Below are 23,947 nucleotides of genomic sequence, written 5' to 3' on the forward strand. Positions count from 1 at the left end.
AACAGAAAATAAAAAAAAAAGGAGAAAATAACAACGTTTAGTTCAGCAGCTGCATAAAGAGAAAGTAGGAGGAAACATACAGTGTCAATAACATTAAGAGCCTCATAAGCGGCTTGGCGTTCCCTGCCGCCATCGCAGGTGATAAAGAAGCCCTCTACGCCTGGCCGCAATGGGTATGCACCCTTCTTCTTCACTGGTTTCTGTATTGCAGTAAAACAAAAATAAGCAAATCCGAAATTTTAGCGGAAAATCGACAGAGAGAGAGAGAGAGAGCGTACATTGTTAGGACGATAGCGTTGCTTCCTCTTCTTGGTTTTGCCGGTCGTACCGTCCTTGGAAGCCATGAGAGACAGCGAGTTGATACAGTAACTGGCGAGGGTTTGGGAGGTTCGGTTTTCGAATGAAGCCGCAAATTGATTAAAAATATTGATTGAAAATAATTAAAATAATTAGAGAAATTCAGATAACAAATTAATATTTATAAAATTTGTGGAGTTAATCTTTAACAAACAATTTTATTTATGCCTATTACAATTTTGAACCGTACTTGAAATTTATATTTTATATAAAATGACCAAATTTAATCAAAAAATTTAAATGTATTTGTTATATTTTATTTTTTATCCTATTAAATAATAGATATTTATCTGCAATAACAAAATATATAATTATTTAACTTGGCTACAAAAATTTAAACTTTGAACTTAATAAAATTTATTTATTAATATTTTAAATTTAAATTTATTTTTAATAGGTGTTAGATGCGATTATACCTTATGAATTTTAAGTGTTGTAAAATTATTGTTAATTAAAAATATTTAATATTGGTATAAATAATTATAAAAAGTGTTAGTTATTTTAAAAAATAGAATTGTGTGTTTAGTAAAAATAATTTTTGATATTTTTAAATATAAATTTTTAGTAAAAAATTTTTAAAAGCTACATTATATCTTTTGACTTTAAAATTATTAAAAGTATATTTTACCTTTTAACTATTGTCAAAATATGTTGTATTTTACTTATTTAGTTATAAAAATAATTTTAAAAAGGTAAAAATTATAACTAAAAGTTGAATCATTTGTTAAAAAATAATTTATAAATTTAGGATTTATACTCTTAATAATAAATATTATTTTTTAATTTTGTAGTACAAATCATATTTTTTTAAAAAAATTATTTATCAAAAAATTTAATACCCAAAAGTTCAGTAAAAATATTTTTACCACTAAAAAAATTATAGTAATAATGATAAAAATGATGGGGGATAATCATGGATTAAAACTACTCCACCGTATATGGTCTGGGCATGAGTAACAACTCATCGCGTGTGCTCATACGGATATTAGCTACATCGGTTCACACGCTAGACACTCCCTTCATTTAAAATGAATCTATCATTATTGACGAGTTGCAAGATGATGAACAGAAGGTCAATGATTGGAAGAATCAAATGAGGAGGAGGAGAAAAAGAAGAAGAATATTGGAGAGTGAAGATGGGTTTCTCGAGAGATAATTTGAAAGGCTTTGTTCTGGCATTGTTGTCAAGCGTGTTCATAGGTGCAAGCTTTATTATTAAGAAAAAAGGCCTGAGAAGAGCAGCTGCAGCTTCTGGTGTTAGAGCTGGTATAAATTTCCCTTTTCGAATTTGGTTTTGTGGTTTTTTTCTTGATGGGTTTTTGGATTTTTCTCATGGGTTTGTCTTTGATTCTTGGAAATTTGTGTAGGTGTCGGTGGATTCTCGTATCTCTTGGAACCTCTATGGTGGCTGGGCATGATTACAAGTACATGTTCCTTTTATTCCTTTTGTGTAGCTGCGTTGGTTGTAATTTTCGTTAAGTTTCTCATCAATTAATAGTTTTGAATTATATATTAATCATTTTAAATAATGTAATGAATTTAAGCTAACAACACCAAAGCAATTCCACCAAATGTCAACTTCAACACAAAAATAATGTTTTTAGTTACATATTAAGACTAATATGAAACTAAAATTAAGAAGTGACTAGGAAGTGAATGGAAATTAAATCAAACACAATCTTAATATCTTACCAGTTGGAGTCAGAGTTTCTTATCGACCTTAGTATCCTGGCCATGTTGTCATATACAAAGCGGATGGAAATGGTGAAATGATAGATGGTTCATTATGCTTATGTAGATTATGAGTTATAATACCCTGTAGCTTGCAGGACATAATTCTCTTGGATCCTCTTTTCCCAATCATCAATCTCCCAGTAGTTCATATTGCAAAAAAGGTGAACATTCTATTGGATTCCACCAGTGTACACAATAAAATAATCCATCACTTTAGCCTCCTTAGAACTTGCAAGTGGGAAAATAGAAGCAAAGGAATCTCTCGAAGGACTATCAGAGCAATATCATACCACAATCTGATACTACCCTAGCTAACTCTTAATTGAGTGCTTCCAAGAACCAAATGACAGTTATTGGCAATCTGCCTCCAAAGACTCTGACCAAGAGCATCTGTGCCTACCTTAGACCACTAGCTGTTGGTATGCAGACCAAATTTGGCTCTCAGGAATCTCCACCAGAAGGTGTCCTCATCAAAGAGAAACCTCCACAACCATTTAGCCAGAAGAGCTTTGTTGAAAGATACCAACAATCTAATCCTTAGTTCCCCAAAACTCGAAGGTTTTTTCACCATATCTCAAGCGGTTAAATGGAATTTCCTATGATGATTAAAGTCAGCTTACTAGAACCAGCTCTGAATCGCTTCAATCTTTTTTGCAACCACTGTCAGGGAAGGGGGACAGTGAAAGGAAATAAATATGGAGGTTAGACAGGGAACTTTTGATGAGTGTGAGGCTGCCCCACTTTGACAAATGTTTCTTTTTCCACCATGCCAATGGCCCATCCATTTTAGCCATAACAATATCCCATGAAGATGCATCCTTGATATTGGCACCAAGAGGGAACTTCAGGTTCTTAATGGGGAAAGTGCTAGTTTTGCAACCCAGAACTTGAGCCACATCAGCAGCATTAATCCCAAGTAACATGCATCTCAAGTTGAAGTATTTCTCCTTTGTAGCTTCACAAAAAGTAAAATGTCATCTACAAACATAAGATTGATTAAAACCACCCCATGATCCTCATCTCTGACAAATAACTCTTTGATAAGACTCAATTTGTAACGCTCTGTTTTTTTTTTTTTTTCAACGGCGTAGTCTCAAATAGATCAATATGCAGAACACTCGTATCTCATTTCAAATCAGTCACACACATAAAAGAAAATATCACAACCAATTACTCAATGTCTAATAGAAATCTTCAACCGTAAACGCATCAATACAGTAGAGTATAAATTTATACATTTTTTGTTACACGCGATTTACATTACTACCAACTTTGTAAGTATCCAAATTTACCAGTAGTAACCCCTACTCCATTTCTTCTATATGCTAGGTTCGGAAACCGATAAATCCAATCTCGACTCCAGTCTTACTTCATCTGTAAATAATAGAGAATGAGTACATATAACTCAGTACAGTAAATTTAAATCACAAGTATAGCATAAAAACCCAATTAAAACCTCATTCTTATATCTTTTTCCTTCCTGTTACCTAAGTCATGCTTTCTTCCTACTCTCTAACTCTACAGTACTACTACGTCTCCTCAGTAATTAATCGTCGTTCATACTAGGTGTGGTCACCCCCCTGACATCACCCTCTCGGCCCTGACTCGGCCACTCACCCATACGGTTACCCTCATCTGTCACCAGTATCGGCGACCATTATTTACCTTTCTACCACTCAATCCCTAGTTGGCCACCCACACACACCTGTACTGTTTTCTTCCATCACCACCATCGGCGATTCAACACATTATTCGTCAAGAACCCCAAACATCACTACTATCGGCGATCAACTTACCATTTTCAGGTAACAACAATCAATATCAGTGTCCCCCAGCTCAACCACCTCTAAGGCAATCTCACCCCATCCCTACTCAATATGCCCCGTATACTCGCATACTTAACCCACACGCCGGGTATTCCAACATAAGCTATTACTAAACCATCAACATTGTCTTGAAATTTTCAAATTCCCTAACATATTTACAGAACATACACTAATACATCCCCATACAACACATACCCACACATAGCACATTTACACAAATATACTCCTACACCAAGTACTCATCCATACAATTCATAAATTTACAGCATATACACCAATACACATTCCTATACAACACACACTCACACACAGCACATTTATACAAATACACCTCTACACCAATCACTCACACACACAACCACTACAGGCCTACATTTACTGCTCCCTAATTTTCAAAATACTCACACCCCACCCTTACATGCCTACACTCACTGTTTCCAACCAATCCACTCTTCGTCCCTCTCTTCCCTTCTCCTTGTTTTTCTCGGCTTCTCGTTCTCTTCTTCTTATCAATACCACTCTCTCACAGCACTCCGCCTCTCCCTATCTTCCTCGTTCAGCATCTCGCCTCCTACCTCCCGTACTCATTCTACCTCTAACCGTTCCACTCTCAGTACCTCTCTTTCCTCCTCTTCGTTTGTCTCGGCTTCTAGCACTATTCTCCACCAATCCCTCACAGCCCTTCGCTTCTTCCTCTCTCTCTCTTTCGGCATTTCGCCTCACAATCTCCTGTGCGCGTTCTGCTCCTCCAAACTCACTCCAACTCACCTCACCTCCCTACGGACTCTCTTGCACCTTTTCAATCACTGTACTCCTTCCTCTAGCCATAGCCGAAACTCACCTTTACTCACTCACCGTACTCATCGATCTCTTCTCCCGCGGCTTCCTCCATTTCTCTCCACTCACAGCTCCAACCAACGATTCCGCCACTCACAGTCTCTTTCCGCTCTCATATTCCATCTATCATTGTTTCCTAACTCCATTTCCTTAGCTAGTTAGACATTTTTTCAACACTTACAGTCACAATTCCACATTTTATCCTCATCCTACACTCGAAATTTAAATTTACTATACCTCCAGTCTCCATCTTTTCTTTCCGCCCCTCCGTAACTTGAACCATCACCTTCTTCCTTCTCCTGCTCTCTCTTCTTGTTCCTTCCCACTCCGACTTCCCTCTCTCTCGAACCTTCTCTTCCTCGTTTCCTCCTCTCTGTTTTTCCTTTTTCTTTCCTTCTTTTCTTTTTTTTTTTCTTCTCCTTCCTCCTATTTATATCTCATCTACTTCTCATCCTGACTGTCCATCCCATCTCACCCTCTACACTCATCCTAGCCGTCCACTCCCTCTCCTCCAAACGACACCGTTCACTCCTCTCCCTGTCACTCTCCCTCTCCCCAAATATATATATTTATGTTTATATATTATTATTATTATTATTACCATATATATATATATATAAATACATTTTTTCCCTCCAAATCTCAGCTATTACACAATTCCTCAGCTTTGAGGATAAGGCAGTTTAAACCAGCCAATGATTCTGATTGGTTATTTGTTTCTTTTTTTACTGTTTTCAAAGAGAGAACAAACTACAAAATCGTGGATTATGATTAGCATTTACCCCATTCACTGATTGTTTGCAGAACCTCTCCTGGTTTCTGATTTTTTGTAGTGATTGTTGGAGAAGTTGCAAACTTTGTGGCTTATGCATTTGCTCCAGCTGTTCTTGTTACCCCTCTTGGTGCACTTAGCATAATTGTCAGGTAGTGCAAATAATTTATCCCAGTTTTTCACATGTTATAAAATCAGTTTTGTTGTCTTCTAAATTGCTGAAATAATGCTTGAAAATGTTCAAATGGTGGTGTGTAGTGCTGTGTTGGCTCACTTCATTTTGAAGGAGAAGTTACCTCCGCTGGGAATTTTAGGGTGTGTAATGTGCATTGCTGGTTCAATAGTGATTGTTATACATGCACCTCAGGAACTTCCCATCACTTCTGTTCGGGAGATATGGGTTATGGCCACTCAACCAGGTTAGCTTTAACCTGCATATTATCTTTTCCTTGATCAATAATGCTACATTGATTACAAATATGGTCATTCTTATTTCAGCTTTTTTGCTTTATGTGGGCTCGGTGATTGTGCTGGTCTTCATTCTTGTGTTCCATTTTGTACCAAGATATGGACACACAAATGTGTTAATCTTCACTGGCATCTGTTCACTAATGGGCTCCCTCTCGGTAAATCTTTTAGTTAATAATTGATTACAAATTTGGTCTGTACTCTACTGCTCGTACATTCTCCTTTCTTCCCATAAAATGGTACTTTTAGAAGCTTGCTGAAACTGGCATTGATTTGTAGCTTAATTGCAGGATTTTGCTTTGAGTCTTTGCTTCAGATTTTTTTTTATTTTTTTTGAGGAAACGCTTCAAACATTTCGAGTGGAGGTGTAAATTTGACAAGCAGTGGTTGAGGATTATATCTGATAAGAGTCATTTATTTTGTGAAAAATGTTTATAAGATGGAAAGAAAATCCTCCAAGGATACCAATAACTTTGGTTGGGAGGATTTCTGAACTGTGATGAATCTAAGTTAATGTTCTCTGATGACTGAAAAAAGTTTTATTATTTTTCCTTCCTTACCCCTCCCTTTTAAACGATAATGTTGTGATGTGAAATCATATTTGTATATATTTTCATTGTCAATATGCAGGTGATGGGTGTCAAAGCTCTAGGGACAGCACTGAAATTAACCTTTGAGGGAAAGAACTAGTTGATATACCCTGAGACATGGTTTTTTACAATTGTTGTGACTACATGTATCATCACACAAATGAATTATCTCAACAAGGCGAGTACTGTAAAAACTGCTGCTAATGTGCTTGCATTAGTAGCCTATTGCTCATCTAAACAACCTTTCTCCTAAAATCTTTCCAATTGTATAGGCACTCGGGCTCTTAGAAACAAAAAGAAAAGATTTTCAATGTTGGATAAAAGTCAATTTTATGCTCATTTAATTCCTAAATCTTAATTATGATGTATATAAGATTTAGCCATAACTTAAATTTGATGCATAAGTGAACCAACGTGACTCGTAGTTCAATGCAACGAGGATGGTCCACTTTTTTTTGAGAAGTAAGATTAAATGTATTAAGCACCAAGGGTATGCAACCATATATATAAACATATTTACATATCTAGCAAAATATCTATTATATCTTATGAGGATGGTCCACTTATCAAAGAAGGAACCATAAAAATGTTTAACTTGAATTGGTCATAGAATTTTTAGCTTTCTTTTTCTTGCATTATTATGTGTTCTAATAAAATTCTTCTGATGTGGATTTCAGGCACTCGACATATTCAACACAGCACTTGTCTCCCCTATATATTATGTTTTGTTCACGTCACTTACAATCCTCGCCAGTGTCATAATGTTCAAGGTATTTTAAAGACATTCTTTGGACCCTTAAATAAGTTGTTGATTTGCAAATATCAGTCAAGTGTAGCTCAATTTGAAGTTAGCCTTCTGAATTTAGATATCAAGAACCCGGAATCTTCTTCAATGACTCCTTGAAAGTAGAACTGGAATTAATGAATAGATTAAAAACTGATTCAAATTTACTCTATTTCAATTCTATTGCTCTTAATTATTTGATCTGTAGAATTTAATTATAAGTTACATTCTTGATGCATAATTAAATTATGTACACTTATATCTTCGATTCTATAATGATATATTCATATTTTCACTTGTCAATTGAGGAATCACAAAGACATCAAAATTGAATAGTATATGATTGACTCGGAGTTTGGATACTATATCTATTCAAATCTTTGTCCCATTTATAGTTACTCCTATTCATATTCTATAGAATTGAAATTTGAACCAAATTCAACCTAAACACTTTGATTGAACACTCAAGTAATTTACTACCAATATCATCCACCTGTGCATTGGGATGACGTGATTACACCTATTGACTGATGCATACCCGGACTTACCAGGCAATATAAGTTTGTGAACCCAAATTGGGAAAAAAAAAGTTTGCTTCTAATTAAATGACTCAACAAGCCTGCATGGTCCTGGCAGATATGGAACATGGTTGAACATTTGTCTACTTATTACCATTTCCTTAGCGTGAATATGTTGGGATGATGACATATTGAAACATTGTGACAGGACTGGGATGGCGAAAGTGTGGGAAGTATCATATCAGAAATATGTGGTTTTATTGTCGTGCTTTCTGGGACAATTCTACTACACTCGACCAAGGACTTTGACAGAAGCTCATCTTTTAGAGGTCTATGATTCTCACTTCATCTTTGTCTGGAATTGTTTATTTACTCCTTATAACAACTTTAGACACTTGATTCAATCTTCTCATTTCAACTTTCTCCATATTATTCACTAAATGGTCTTGAATTCTTCTGGTGCAATTAATGTTAAGCAGGTGCAGGTGGCTATGCACCCTTATCACCTACGCTATCCACCGGACTTTTCAACGGACATGGTGAATCATTGAGGTATGATGAGGAAGATGGGTCAGAATGTGAGGAAATTTGCTTAAGAAGACAAGAACCGTACTAGACCGGAAACCTGGTGAAAAGATTACTTCCCACCTGATCAAGTTACCAGGCGAATTAAATTCCAAGATTCAAGAAGAGGACACTTATAAATGTGATGCCAATCAGATGATTCAACAGTACGAATTTCATGATGCTCATAAATGAAATGAAAAAACTTCCTCGGGAGCTTTCGAGTGACTATTAGCTCCAAGGCCCTGAGCATCATACATATCAGAGTTTAATCATTTAAACTTTGCTCGTGGACTCAGGGATTAGCAGTAATGTTAATACTCGAATGCTTTTTTGTGCAGAAACTGAGATTGATAGTTTTCTTTTGACATGTGCTTATTCCACTACTCTAAATAAGCAGAAAGTTTCTATAGAGGCAGCAAAGCTGGGATTCTCAGAAGACCCAGAAAGAAGCTGGATTCTAGTGAAGCAAAAGCTGACTGCTTCAACAAAGGGTATCTGCATCTTTCTAAGAACATTATAGCTTTTGGCTTTTTCTTTTTAAGGATTGCTTTGTAACGTGAGTGAAAAGATTGGTGTCGATGGCCATTGAATTAAGCAAAATAGCCTTTTCTGTGTCTTAGGAAATGTATAGAAGTCTTTCATTTATATTCATTTATTTTACATATCTACAGTATTCGCTCATATATAATTCACTATTAAGATTTTTTTTTAGTATTTTCTGATAATGATTTCATTTCATACCGGATAAAAGAAAATTAATGAACTTCTATTTTCATTTTAGACTCGTAGTTTGAAGTTAGATTATAAATTAGTCTTAAATTTTATTAATTATAATTAAGTTCTAATTATTACACATTTAGGATGTTCCTCTTTGTCATCATTAGATTCCACAAAATCTTGAGTAAAAATAATTCTGATAATTCAAATTTTTCATTGTAATCAAAGGATTATGATTTTGCTAATCAAATTTAGAAAAGACAAAGATTGTTTATGTAAATTAAAACTGTTTATTTCAGTTTTAACGGTTGATTTCATTAAATTATAAGCATCAGCGTAAGAACGGGTAGGCACCGTTGGGCCCATAGACCAGGCTAGGCCCATTATAACGGCCAGATCAGGCTAGGCCCAAAAATATACCAATTGGGCCTCTCGGGTTGTATCTTTTAATTATTTTTTAATTTGTTTTATTAATATTTTGATTTAAAAAAAAATTGTTGCAGTTTTATAGTTTCGTTAATTTATTATTATTATTAAAATTTTAATTTTAATTTTTTTTTACATTTTGGAGCCGGGCAAATCCCATTTCGGGCCGAAGCCCAGCCAAGTCAAGCCCATTTTGGGCCCAATCCACGCTTTTGGGCTCAAGCCAACCTGTTTTGGGCCCATTCAATCCCATTTTGGGCCCAGATCAAACACTTTCAGGCCCAATTCAACCCCGTTTTGGGCCGTACCAATCCCATTTTGGGCCCAAACCAAATCCATTACAGGCCCAATCCAATCCCGTTTTGGTCCCAAACCAAGCCCATTAAATGGCTGATTTCATTAGTTTTCTTTATATTTAATTTTATTATTTTGATAATCAATTTTTTACAAAAAAAAAAAAAAAACAGGCGAAGAAAATTTCAGTTACTTGTAAATACAAAGAAAATATAAATAAATAAATAAACAAGTAAACTTAGCTCCCAAGACTTCCGTCCATACAGCGACATATCTCCGTGATTGGAAGCGAAAAGAAACAATAAAGGAGAAGAGAAAAGAAACAGAAGAAGGCAAATCATAAGGACGAAATCATGGAAGCTAAGATAGGCAAACTTTTCGAATCAGTCTCCCACTTCTTCTCTGGTGGAGATGAGCTCCCTTGGTGCGATGCCGACATTGTCGCTGTAAGTTCATTATTATTGTCATTTTTTTTCAATTCCACAAAATTTCTATGGTAGGATCTGAAATTAGGGTTTTAATTCTAAATCTGGAATTTTGATTTCATCTTGTAAAATGTCGTGTGTGTGTGTGTGTATGGATATGTACGGGATGTACGAGTATAATGTAGTTTGTGTGTACTTGCACGTTTTTGGTGTTTGTTGTTGAATAATGGTGTAGATTTGGCAGTAGTGATCATTTTATGATAACATTGGGAAATTAAGATCCTGAACTTTCGACTTGAATTTCAATAGTTGGGGAAAAACAATTTAAAGTTACTTGTGTCTTTGTTGTGATGGAAGCGCTGCATAAACTAATATTGAGGGCTAAGGAGTTGGAGTTTTTGCGAGGTGTGTGGATGGGGAAGAGGAACCAACAAATTGAAATTACTCATTTATTCTTCGTGGATGATACTTTGATTTTCTCCCAACCAGACGAGAAGTTTATACAGGGGCTAAGTTGTGTTCTATTGTGTTTCCAAGCAGTATCTGGGTTGGATATAAATTTGACTAAATCTGAAATGGTCAGGACAGGAAGATTTTGAGGGCTTGCCGGATGTGTTGGGTTGCAGGCCTGTTACCTATCAAATACTTAGTTCTTCCACTTTGTTCTAGATATAAAGATATTGGGACTTGGGAACCGATTGTTGATAAATTTGAAAAGTGGCTCGCTAGTTGGAAGAGAAATTTTCTGTCTAAAGGTGGAAGACTCATGCTCATTAAAAGCACCTTAGCAAATCTACCTATTTATTACTTGTCCGCTATCACTAATATGGGTAAAGATTTTAGTAAGGATCCAACGTAGATTCCTTTGGGGGGATGATGATGGGAGAAGGAAATTCCACTTGGTTAAGTGGGAGGAGGTGAAGAAGCCGATGAGTTTGGGGGGATTGGTGATCAGATCTTTAGTTGAAATGAATAAAGCGTTACAAGGTAAATGGCTGTGGAAATACTTGATGTGGGAGGATCGATTATGGAGAAGGGTGGCGGTTGCTAGATGGGGTAAATGGGTGAAGGGTGACTCTTGGTGTCTCTCGATCAAGCCTCGTGGGTTAAGTTTTTGGAGGAAAATTGGGATGAACTGCGACAGGTTCTCCCAAAATGTGAAGTGGCAGTTGGGGAAAGGGGACAAAATTCATTTCTGGCTAGATGAATTGATAGAAACAGGAAATTTAAAGATGTATACCCAGGTATTTTTGATACTGCTAAACATAAAAGCAGTGTTGTGATGCATGTTCATGATGGGGGCAGTGGGGGGGTGTGGAATGTGGAGGTTGGGAGAAATTTGAATGATTGGAAGGTGGCTGAGTATGAGAAAATGTTGCAGTTGCTCTGAGGTGAGATTGAGTACAAATGGAGACATTTTAATGTGGAAACAGCAGAAGGATGGCAAGTTTACTGTGAAATCTAATTATAATATGTTGATGGCTTCAAATGAACACACGAATCAGAAGTTCCCCTACAAACAGATCTGGAAAGCTCATGGACCACCTAGAATTGCTTTTTTTTCTTGGGAAGCTGGGAGGGATTGTATATTGACCATTGACAAATTGATGACAAGGGATAGAGTGATGGTGAATGCCTGCTATTTATGCAAACAAGCGGCAGAAACTTGCAATCATCTACTTTTATGGTGTCCTATTGCTCGTAATCTTTGGACAATGGTTTATGGGTTGATGGGTATTAGCTGGGTGGGGGCTGGTTCGGTGAAGGAGTTGTGGGTATGGAGTGGGATGTACAAGAAGAAAAAGCATTAAGAACTGTCCCCTTGACTATATTTTGGGTGATTTGGAAAGAAAGGAATAAGAGAGCGTTTGATGGGGTGGAAATGGATATTGTAAAGATTAGGGATAGTTGGTTACACTATTTTGGTTCTACTATTTTGGGATAAAACATGTATAAATTTGAAGATTTGGGACATGTCATAAATAACATTACTGAGATGTAAATATGTTTTAAATACGTACTGCACCCCCTTGGTGCATTTTATTATATATTTTTCATTTCTTCTTTCAGAAAAATTGTTTATCTGTAAACTGGTGCCATATGCAGGGCTGTGAGCAAGAGGTACGTGAGGCAGAAAAAGGTTCTTCTGATGACTTTAAGAGTGATTGCATTATGCGCTTATCATGGGCTCTTGTTCACTCAAAAAGGCCGGAGGACGTTCAACGTGGAATAGCTATGCTTGAAGGTGAACAAATAAATAAAGCCCCGTTCTTTCTGCTTCCCCGCCATCTGCTGTCCCTTCTCTCCTTTCTCTCTTAGCTTCTCGCCCCATCTTCATTTTGTTAAAAAGAAACGCTATTGTCTTTTGCAGCTTCATTGGCTAACATTGCAAGTTCATTGAAAATGAGAGAAAAGCTTTATCTTCTGGCAGTTGGGCATTATAGAAGTGGTGAATATTCAAGGAGCAGGGAGCTTGTGGAACGGTGTTTGACGGTCTGGTTCCACATTCCTCGTTTCGGAATGGAATTTCTTATTTCTGAAAATGTTATATGTTCTAAATCATTGATTGGGCTTTTTTTCTTTTGGCTCTAGATTGAACCTGACTGGAGGCAGGCACGCTCCCTTAAGAAGGCTATTGAGAACCGCATTACAAAAGGTAAGAACTGATGGTTGGTTACTTTTTGATTTTCTTCTGAGATGAGATAATGGAGCCTCTAGTTGAGAGGTGTTGGGCTTTTTTTCCCCTCAACAGGAACTTGTAAGCTCTCTAGAGCCTGTTTTATTTCCTGACATGTTTGGCGAATAGGAAAAGCACTTATAAGCTAAGAAATTTACTAGCTTTTGCAGCAAGGATTTTAGAAAGATCATAGGAAATAGCTTGTTTTTAGGTAACTTAAAAGCTTCATAAAATTTTATGTGTACCAAGTAAATATAATGCCTTCAAAATAATTTTGGGAGTTCAGTCTAACGTCCCAATATCTTGGATATGTTATACTGGTGCTCTTTTTGGTTATCTAAATGTTACGACGAGCTTCTATTTTTATCAAACATAAAAAAATACAGCATATAAGTTTGTGTTATTTAAATAACTCAACAGCTTATTTTTTTTAAGAGAAGTAATAGTTTATAAGGTATTAAAGTTGTTATGAGCTATAGTTAAGCCAAACAATCTCTGACTTGAGTCTTTTTTTCTTTTGCACATTTATGCAGATGGTGTTATAGGCATTGGAATAGCTGCTACTGCCGTTGGACTGGTTGCTGGCGGGATTGCAGCTGCTCTAGCAAGGAAGAACTGATGCAGCCTTTAGGATTCCTAGTACGGATGCATGAGTTTCTATGTTGTACATACCAAAATTTGTTGTTGAAGAGATTCGTTTTTTCTCTAATAACAAGTTATAATGCAGGCATACTCTGGCATGGCTGCGGAGAAAACCTACTGTATATATATTTTCCAGTCTCTGCTCGTGTTTTCTTTCTACTCATGCGTAGGTGATTATTTTCCGAATGAGTTTATCATTAGTCCTAAGAATTTTATTTTTACAGAAAACCATTTCCCCACAAAATGGCTTCTAAGTTCAAGAAAAAAGAAAATCCAATCGAGTCTACAAAACATCTTTGTATGCCATGCAGGTGTTTTTATGTACTTAAAACTGCTTGAATTCTTGGTGTTGCAGGTTTTTATGTACGTATACATATCTCCTTGGATTCCTTTTTGCTTCTCTTTTTATCTCCATCTGCGAATTATTTATTTCCTCCTCACCGTCTCAAAATCGATCCCCACCACCACCCACAATCATATGCCCACTAGAGAAATTTGATTTGAGTGGGTTCAACAAATTCTGCTCATCCTCTCTCCAATTTCTTTTCACATTTGATCATGACTTTCCGCCAATCGTATTTTACTTCCACCTTTTAAAAAAAAAAAAAAAAAAACTGGAAAACTCTTCTTCATAATTTTGAAGGAATCATATTCGTACTCAATCTTATCCGCGAATAAATTCACTTCGTCAAAGTATAAATTTTAGTTTTATTTTATTCTGTAAGATATATAATATGAATGAAAAAAAAAAATATTTGTGCAAAATGAAGAGACCCCCCCCACGTATAATATGTTTTAAGTTGGTATGAACTTTTTGACAGTAAAAAAAAAAAATATATATATATATATAATATGAATTAAAAATAAACACAGTAAATTATTATCCAAATTTCTGTAAACTGATTTTTCTTCGTAAATCACATCAATCTATTTTTCTTGACTTAGAAAATTAAAATCCCCCTCATGGGTTCTGTTTGGGAAAACCCAATCTCAAAGAAAAATGTGACATCTGCTATAACAATATATATATATATATTATATTATATTGTATTGTATTATTCTAATTTCATTATTAAAATTTTCAGGCTTCTTCTAACCAAGATGCTGTTATTTTTTTGTACCCAACAATTTCTTTAATTTTTCTTTTGAGTCCCCCTAGAAAACATGATTTTACATCACTAGCACGTAAAATTCTGGTAATTAAAATATTGAAGTTAAATAAACTGTAAATAAAATTAAAATCTGTCATTAATTACCTTTTTTTGGAAAGAAATTCAAGAGCTGATAAATTAAAAAAAAAAAAAAACTAGGATTTTAAAGAAAAAACCTCCATGACTAACTCCGAAACTTCATCAGAATCTTCATCAGAAAAAAGCTCGGCTACCGTAAAACACTCTGGATCCATCTTTCTTCTTCGTCTTCTCTCCGTCGAGCTCGTTGCTCGTTTGGCTCTGAATCAAATCCTCACGGTCTTCGCGCCGTGGTGGCTTGTCGAGGTCCATGGGCAGCTTCATCTTCGCCAGAGACTCTGTAAATTGCTGCATACTCCTCATGTACATATCCACTATTTGTTGCTGCATTGCGGATTGCTCTGCTTCCAGATTTATGTTCCCTAACGGAGCTGTGAAAACTTGTCCGAATTTCACCTTGTTGTTTTTCGTCTCGTCTTCCTTGTCTTTCTCGTCCCTGATCTTGGTTTCTTTCTTCGACGTCGGAGTGTCCGGAGAAGCTCCGTTCAAGCTCTGGTTCGTCTCGGAGGTGAGTCTCGAGGAGTGATTTATGATGGTCTTGTCGAGCGAGTCGGCTGAGTTGCGATCGTCGCTTAAACTCGTGGTGGTTGAACTCAGGAACCCGGAGTTCTGTACGCTGTCGTTTGGAGAAATTGATCCGCCATGGATGTCCTCCGACGAGGCTATTATTGTCATTTCACAGTCGTCGACTTGGTGAGGAGAAGCACCGAGACGAAGAAACGAAGCGAACTCAGCTGAGTTCAAACCACTAAAATACTCAGAGACCATTTGCTGATTCTCTTTAACGATTTTCATGTCAGGAAACTCGATCCTCGAATACTCAACCGGGTCTAAAATAACCTCCGAAATTTTCCGATCAAGCAACACAACTTCCGACGATATAGACGAGGAATTAACGTTGGATTCCCCGACGGAGGAGTTGACAGCGTCGAGAGAAAGTGTTAATTTGACAGTTCCGGCGGGGGAATGGAAGAGATCGGTGGAGGAAAGGCTGTAATCTTCGGTGACTTTTCCTTTGCCGACAATCTGAGAAACGGGTACCAAAGCGAACCCGAGAAGCTGATCTTCCAAGTAGTTTCTGACTCTGCTCAGCATCCAAATCTCACATTTCAAAACGGCGTCGTTCTGGGTAACTTCCATCATTAAACGCTCGTCGAACTCGGGATTCTTGCCGCCGCCATCGATGATCCTGGTGGAAAGAGTCTCGTCCGGGTTGTAGGTAAGAGAGAACTTGGCGTAGACATCTTGGTTTTCGTAGATGCATATGTTGTGAATATTCCTGGCATGGTGAACGTAGATTTCGAGAATTCCAGAGAAGTCAGAATCACCTTCAGCTCCTCCCATGGTGCTCGAGTTAGGATTGAATGTGAACCCAGATGATGGATCGAAAGAATCCATCAAACCCAGAACAAAAACCAAATTGAACAGGCACAAAAAAAAAAAAAGAAAATAAACCCAGTCGTTCTGTGGTTCTACGAATTTGCGGGGAAGCTAGGGAAGTAGATCCATGAATTGAGGGGTGGGGGGGGGGGGGGGGGGAAAGAAAGCAGGGAAGGAAGGTGGAGGAGAAGGAAGGCTTGGGGTAGTAGGTGAAAATCAACAGAAAAAGAAAGAAAATTCGAAGATGATTTTCGATGATGACGATGACGGCAATGATGATGTTATGGGGAGGGTTCGCTGTGTAATATTGGATTGTTATGCAACTTTTTCATAGAAATTTTAAAATAAATAAATCATATTCGATTTAAAATTTAGAAGAAGATTAAAACCCTAAATTTCCTGGTTAAAACCAGAATGACTGCGGACAAACCAAACCACTAGCTGAGCAATGATGATGTTCTTTCTTTTCTTTTTTGGGATTTAGTTATTTGATAAGAGCGAAAACCCTAAAAATTAAAAAAATAATAAAAAAATTTGCTTGGGATTGCAGCTTCCACTTTTTGTGACTAAAAAATTCTCTCCACTGAAGAGAAAATGGAAAACATGCCCCACGATTCCCCCCTTGTGCGTACACAGATGTTATTTTGCATCATAACTCATTTTATTTATACAAATTCTATAAATTAGTATATATTATTATACGTATTAATAAATATATTTCTTAATTAATATAATTATTAAGATAATTATGACACTTCCTAATTAAAACAAACAGTGTAAAGAAATTATAATTATTAGCTATGTTGTAGATTCAAAGGGTTATTATTGAATTAAATTACATCATGATTGTTAGGAGCACATTTTTTGAAAGTAAATTCACAACTTCATTTAATGCACGCCCACCAAAAAAAAAAAAAAAAAAGAAGAAGAATCAATCCATCAGTTTTTCTCATTGTAAATAGTATTCGTTTATTCACGTGACAGGAACAGAATCAACCTATATATATATACATACATACATACATGTCTTGTATAAATATATAAGTTTATATTGTTATCTTCAAATAATAATAATAATACCTAATTTAAATATTGTTTTATCCTAAAAAGATAACACATTTATAATTTCTAAATTATCACCTATATTGTCTCAATTAAATGACCAAATATATAAATCTTAGGTGATAATTTTCTTCATTTATATATGATTAAAAAATTATATAATTATTACACTCCAATCTAACAAACATTTACTAGTTGGGTAAGGAAAAGAAAAAAAAATCAAATCACAGATTTTTGAGAAAAAGAGAAGGAAATCATTTGATTTGCATGGATCATACATCTTCTGTTCATTAGATAGTTGGGTCTTCTGCCTTTTTTTTGCTTGTCATTTCTGTAGCAATTGAAGATTAAGACTGCAAATTTAGGTCTTTTCCTTATATATATATATATATATATGTTTTATTAATGATCAAGTTAGGTGTTACTGTTTATTCTTGCACTTTTCTCTTTTGGGTTATTTTTGCTATTTTTTATTTTAAAATTTTTTAATTTGTTAATTTTAATTTTTTTTTCGAAATAGAAGTAGACTTAGCGGAACAACGGTGGCGCTAGCGTTGTATGTCTCGATGAGATTTCAACTGAGCGCACAACAGTTTATTAGACACTGTGTAAGTACGACTAGTGGTCTCTGATAAATGTCGTTTGCTCGACTGCAATCTCATCGCGCAGCCGCCACCTTTGTTTTCCAACTCTACTTCAACCGCTTTTATATTACCTTGCTTATCTTTCCAAAAATTAAAAGAAATAATTTGGGAATTTTTGAAATAAAAAAAAAAAAAAAAACAGAAAGAACCAAAAGAAAAAGTACACAATCGATAATGAGCGGTAGCTACCGCTGTATCGGAACTCTAAAATTGGCCATAAAGGGTTTTCAACATTTGTATTGGATTTTTTTTTAATATTTTTAGATTTGTACCGAGTATTTTAATTTTTACAAAAAAAATTCAAGAAACTCGAGACCCGTTATGAGATATAGTAGATAGTACGACATTTTAAAACACCGATCCGAGTAAAAATTTCTCACTCTATTCTTTATTACGGTAAATTAAAATTTAATAATAAATAATATCGTATTTTGTGAAAATTAGAAAAATTCTAACAATAATTATATATCACTAATGGAGCTGAAACTAGTCAGTATACAATTATTCTGGTTTACTATTTATTTCCTCTTGTGTTGTTTAAAATATTTACTATTTTATTGTGTGCATTAAATTTTTAATTTAAAATGTATTCTTGATTACTTGGTTTATTTTATTTCTCTTGTACTGTTTATTTGGTTATTTAGTTACTTGATTATTCAGTTAAATTAAATTGTATCGCTTGCTTAGATGTCGTTTAAATTAATATGTAAATATAAAATGCGATGTTGGTATGTGATTGGTGGTTGTTTGGACGATAAGAATCTATATATATGAAAGCTTACTGGGTATCACGGGAAATGGTGGACGAACCCGATACATAGGGAACTCTACTGTAGACATTATCTCAGTCGAACGGGACTGAAAAGTCCCATACTAAAAAGATTTTTGATATATGATTCAACTCATACCGAACGGGGTATCGAAGTGATGGTATTTGGCGCTCATTATAAAACGGAGCATAAGAACGGTCAGGTAAATTGACAAATCTAAATATTGGGTTCACAAATAGAAATACATCTCTACAGACCTAAGGAATTCTATTAAGTAGGTAAAAGGAAAAATGACTGATTTTGCTCACTTATACATGAAATTATAAATATTATATAAATATCATTTTATTACTTATTTTTATATATTGACTTTTCAAAAAATTGTAACAGTAAATATAAAATAAATATTTTATTGTTAGAGATATTTACTTAAATTAAAAACTTTTCTACAGTGCAGCTGGTACAATTAATTGTGCTGAGGTGGAATTTGTATAAATAAATATTAATATAATTAATTATAACCCACTTCTATTGCACATCTACAACCATACTTTTTCTAATAATATATTCTACTAATGCATACTTCATTTTTATATATCATTATACATTTTAAGTATTTAATTTGAAAAAAATTCAAAAGACTGGACTTTTTAAAAAAACTTAAGGTATTTTCTTGTTTGTTTTATATCTTGGGATAATTTTAAATTTCTAGTAAATATTTTATATTTTATTAAAACTTATAACATGCTAATATAATTCAGATTTTAGTTCACAATTATTACAATTTTTTTTCAAAGTATTATGTAAAAGGAAAAAAAATCAAATCATAAAATTACAAAAAACTACAATTATCACACTCCAACTTTATTCACATTTTTACTAGTTGGGTAAGAAAAAACAAATCAGAACCAGCATCTCGCAAAGAATCAAATCACAAATTTATGGTAAAAGACAAGACGATTACTTCATTTGCATGAATCAAATTTGTGCCATGTGTAACCAACTATCGATCTTTATTTTAATGAACTTCCAGCATATATTTCTAACAATCATTTCCCTAACCACCATTACTTCCAAAGGTATGAACCTATTGTAATTAAAGAAGTGGGTTGTTCTTAAAAAAGTAAGAGAACCAGCATTGTTTGCATCTGTAGAAACCTACTAGTTATTCCAAGAACCTAATCACCAACTACCATGTCATTACATAGCAACATGCAAGGCAAAAGCAACTGTACAAGAGGGGGGGGGGGGGGGGGGGATTGGAAGATACAAGGTGGCTGGTTTGTAGAGTGTACTTACAGTCGTAGTAAACCTAGGTCACTTCCGTCCCACTGCGCTCGCAGCCGCAGCTGCAGCAGCTTCCTTGTCAGCAGCTTCGCGCTTGAGAGCTCGCTTTGCCCGCCGCCCTGTTCTATTTATCAGAACCTCTTTCTTTTTAGGCTCTCGGGAGGTACCTGCAGCTGAGTTCTGTGAGTTTGATCGATGGACTGGCCTTGCTTCTTGGCGCCCTGCCCTAACATAACCATTATCTCCCCATCTCCGGTTACCGATGCGAATACTAGAAGAACTACCGAAACAAGCTTCATCCATGTCATCATCCTCATACACATTCTCATATATGTACTCATCTACATCCTCATGGTAGTACTGATAAAGATCTTCAAGTTCATCGTGGGCCTCTTCTTGATCCTCCACCACCAAAGGTTTAAACCATGAGGCTCTAAGGAGGAGGATCACACTCTCCTCAAACATGAAATCATGAATTCTGTTGACATAGCAACTTGGTGGTCAAAGAAGAAAGATGAATTGTGATCATAGGAATTCCAAACTATGATGCATTTAAGTTTCTAAAAATAAATCCTCCAATTTCCGGATGGGTCAAAGAATGCCAAAATCTTTTTCCCCATTCACATGATTCGCCACTCAATCCATTTTTCTATTCAAACATAACCCTCTTGCAACTCTCCGTTACATCAATAAATTTAATATGCTTGTAATAACAGGATTAATCAGACAAAACATAATAGTCTTTAAAACTATGTAAAGTACCATTCTGAGTACCATCCTATAAATAGAGAGAAACAGAAGATATTCCTACCGGCCATCAAGTGAGCGATGGACATTGAGAAACTCAAATGGATGTTTGCACTGAGGGCATGTTGGTTTCTGACTGTATGTGGCCCATTGAAGGATGCAAGTCACACTGCATAAAGAACACTACTGTCAATTTTGTGTAATCAATCATATATAAGGATTTCACTTTATCATGTTTATAGACTATTGATATTAGAAATGGATGAAAGTGCCAACTCATGTTTACTGTACAACATTGAAGTAAACATACTAAATAACAAACAAGGCTAGAAAAACAAAGGCATCAAATAATCCCAAGTAAACAGAGTAGCATTCACGACACAAGCTAAACAACATAATGTACCTCTACGTTAAATTCCAGCAACCTGCTGACAGTAGAAAGTTAAACCAAGTACTCAAAAGGCAATAATGCCATAGCAATCAGGATCCTAATTTACTTCCCAACTTTGAGGTCCAGTGCCGGCCTCATCACAGATGCAAGTAATCACAAATTACCAAAAAACGCGTAAAGATAGAAGTTATAGAATTATCCTAACAAGCGTATTTTAGGGAAAATGATAATAAGGTATAGCATTCTATATTGGAGGGGAAAAAGACCAAGAGAAAAAAAACAAATAGCAGTTTGATATTCGCTACACTAAACTTCCAGAGGTTTTCTCTCCCAAATCAAGGACCTACTCTGCATCACGAAGTGGAAATTGATGTAACAAACATAAATACTTGCAACAAAGAAGATATTTAACCCCAATTGATGAGGGAAACACAGCATGCTAGACAACTTTAGACGGATAGCACCTTTAAAATATCGTGAAATAATAAATGTAACAATCATGAATTCTGTTGACATAGCAACTTGGTGGTCAAAGAAGAAAGATGAATTGTGATCATAGGAATTCCAAACTATGATGCATTTAAGTTTCTAAAAATAAATCCTCCAATTTCCGGATGGGTCAAAGAATGCCAAAATCTTTTTCCCCATTCACATGATTCGCCACTCAATCCATTTTTCTATTCAAACATAACCCTCTTGCAACTCTCCGTTACATCAATAAATTTAATATGCTTGTAATAACAGGATTAATCAGACAAAACATAATAGTCTTTAAAACTATGTAAAGTACCATTCTGAGTACCATCCTATAAATAGAGAGAAACAGAAGATTAGAAGTTATAGAATTATCCTAACAAGCGTATTTTAGGGAAAATGATAATAAGGTATAGCATTCTATATTGGAGGGGAAAAAGACCAAGAGAAAAAAAACAAATAGCAGTTTGATATTCGCTACACTAAACTTCCAGAGGTTTTCTCTCCCAAATCAAGGACCTAATCTGCATCACGAAGTGGAAATTGATGTAACAAACATAAATACTTGCAACAAAGAAGATATTTAACCCCAATTGATGAGGGAAACACAGCATGCTAGACAACTTTAGACGGATAGCACCTTTAAAATATCGTGAAATAATAAATGTATGGAGCTGGAGATATAAGAACGCAGATAATGATCATTATAGGTCCAGATAAAGCCAAGAGATACAACGATTCACCATTGACATGCCATGGATTAAATGAAATACTTCAGGATGGAAGAGCTCAGAAACTATCATTAACAAAGAATTCTGAAAAGAAACCATCACAATCAGAAGTCGGTTCCCCTAGCCAATTCCTGAAACCCCTCATTCAGTTAAAATACAAACTAGCAATTTTTTCTCTTACCAAAAAGGAGAGGAACCAGCAGTGTCGAAAACATATATAAACAAAGCCTTTCGTGAGGCATAATATAGATAAATTCTGTTAACTTCTAAAAGAATGAAATACACCCACAATAAACAATTCCCACATAGAAAACCAACCAGAAAAGCGGTTAACAGCAACAAAAAACATATAATGATGCAACCTTGCACATAAAAAATACAACATAGGGTGAACGAGAAACAGCGTAGATTGTAAAGGAAACACTACTGAAGTAATAACACCAAAAAGTGCCTAGGAAGGACGCGTATAAAGACATACCAGTAGGCATGCTCGCAGTCCTTCACGAAGGCAGTTTCCTTGAGGGAAATCTCATCTAAACAGATAGCGCAAACCCCACCATAATCTCCCATCCCCACTTCATCAATTAGTGTCTTACTTTCCTTCTCTTTCTAAAAATTAAAAGAAACAAATTAGGGATTTCCAAGTAAAAAAGAACAAAAATAACCAAAAGAGAAATTGCACAAATGAACGGTAACACCCAGCTTGGCCGTAATAAAACTCCCAAAGAAAGGAAAACCTAAATATGCAGCCTTAATCCTCCATCACTACAGAAAGGAGAAGCAAAAGAAGATAAAAGACCTAACTACCTAATAACACAACCTTCTGTTTTTCATTTTTGACCTGTTGGTCATCAAAGTAGTCGGTCAATACACGTAAATGAATTTGCTAATTTTCCTCTATGTATTCCATTTTCTTCTAACGGAGATAAGGCCGACCATCAAGATCTGCTACAGAGACAAGATCAATCAAAACAGAGGCCAAAAAGAAAAACCTTACAGCAGAAGAAGATGATGGGAATGAAGCCGATGATGATGATTCCTGATCTTTCGCAGAACTCATGATGAAATAACTAACAGATCTACCCCGAATTTAACGAAATCTTGAAGGGGCAGAAGAGATGGTGAAAGAAATATTGAACAGGCAGAAGAGATGCGAAAGAATGATTCTGATTCCGCGATTAGCCAAACGAGAGAGAGAGAGAGAGGGGAAGGGACCCTCTCCACTAGGAAGGTATGTGGATGTTATGACAAGTATGCCTTTTATAGTAATTAATTTTTTTTCTTAATTAAAAAAAAAAACAAAAAATAAATTTATTTTGGTTTTTCCAATTTCTTTCTCCTAACTGATGAACCTGCCAACAAGGACTAGCTTGACACGTGTACTGATATTATGTTGCCACGTGAAATGATAGGATGTTGCCACGTATATTCGGCGGTGTCCCGATGATTGTATAACTTAATTTATATGATCAAATTTTAAAAAAAAAATTTAAAAATTGCAATAAATTAATTTTTAAAATTAAATAATATATTTTTAGAAATAATTTTATAAAAATAAAAATTAGACTAACACTTTT

General features: G+C 35.3%; 4 protein-coding genes and 1 pseudogene across 6 annotated transcripts in view; 2 read left to right on the forward strand and 3 right to left on the reverse strand.

Annotated features, from left to right (window-relative positions):
• Window positions 1-419, reverse strand: part of LOC110811894 (THUMP domain-containing protein) — a 44,465-nt gene extending 44,046 nt beyond the window's left edge. The window contains exons 1-2 of the mRNA XM_088215032.1: window positions 279-419; window positions 81-200 (exon numbers count right to left, since the gene is read on the reverse strand). Of these exons, the coding sequence (XP_088071158.1) occupies window positions 81-200; window positions 279-344 (186 nt within the window). The 5' untranslated portion in view covers window positions 345-419. The remainder of the gene's footprint in view (window positions 1-80; window positions 201-278) is intronic.
• Window positions 420-1,265: 846 nt separating this feature from the next.
• LOC110825140 (putative magnesium transporter NIPA3) lies at window positions 1,266-8,279 on the forward strand (annotated as a pseudogene). The gene is made up of 8 exons (XR_015817566.1): window positions 1,266-1,623; window positions 1,725-1,781; window positions 5,588-5,678; window positions 5,785-5,945; window positions 6,025-6,152; window positions 6,625-6,762; window positions 7,262-7,354; window positions 8,095-8,279. The product of XR_015817566.1 is annotated as a putative magnesium transporter NIPA3 (transcript).
• Window positions 8,280-10,122: 1,843 nt separating this feature from the next.
• Window positions 10,123-13,793, forward strand: FIS1B (Tetratricopeptide repeat (TPR)-like superfamily protein). 2 transcript variants are annotated; one of them, XM_088215035.1, is made up of 6 exons: window positions 10,123-10,336; window positions 12,422-12,560; window positions 12,687-12,808; window positions 12,908-12,971; window positions 13,526-13,631; window positions 13,720-13,793. In XM_088215035.1, exons 1-5 carry the CDS (start codon window positions 10,244-10,246, stop codon window positions 13,609-13,611), a joined length of 504 nt encoding a protein of 167 aa, XP_088071161.1. In that variant the 5' UTR covers window positions 10,123-10,243; the 3' UTR covers window positions 13,612-13,631; window positions 13,720-13,793. The 2 variants fall into 2 exon arrangements, with proteins under 2 accessions (XP_088071161.1, XP_088071160.1); XM_088215034.1 differs by having other exon boundaries at window positions 13,526-13,793.
• Window positions 13,794-14,853: 1,060 nt separating this feature from the next.
• On the reverse strand, window positions 14,854-16,414 carry LOC148266597 (Calcium-dependent lipid-binding (CaLB domain) family protein). The gene has a single exon (XM_088215033.1). The coding sequence runs from the start codon at window positions 16,280-16,282 to the stop codon at window positions 14,999-15,001; it is 1,284 nt and encodes a 427-aa protein (XP_088071159.1). The 5' UTR covers window positions 16,283-16,414; the 3' UTR covers window positions 14,854-14,998.
• Window positions 16,415-19,736: 3,322 nt separating this feature from the next.
• On the reverse strand, window positions 19,737-23,610 carry LOC110822095 (RING/U-box superfamily protein). The gene is made up of 4 exons (XM_022052103.2): window positions 23,368-23,610; window positions 22,849-22,979; window positions 20,839-20,943; window positions 19,737-20,505 (listed from the first exon to the last, which is right to left on the reverse strand). Exons 1-4 carry the CDS (start codon window positions 23,428-23,430, stop codon window positions 20,058-20,060), a joined length of 747 nt encoding a protein of 248 aa, XP_021907795.2. The 5' UTR covers window positions 23,431-23,610; the 3' UTR covers window positions 19,737-20,057.
• Between the last annotated feature and the right edge of the window lie 337 nt (window positions 23,611-23,947).

Source organism: Carica papaya, chromosome 3 (genome assembly GCF_054855325.1).
Source record: "Carica papaya isolate Zhongbai chromosome 3, ASM5485532v1, whole genome shotgun sequence".
NCBI lineage: Eukaryota > Viridiplantae > Streptophyta > Magnoliopsida > Brassicales > Caricaceae > Carica > Carica papaya.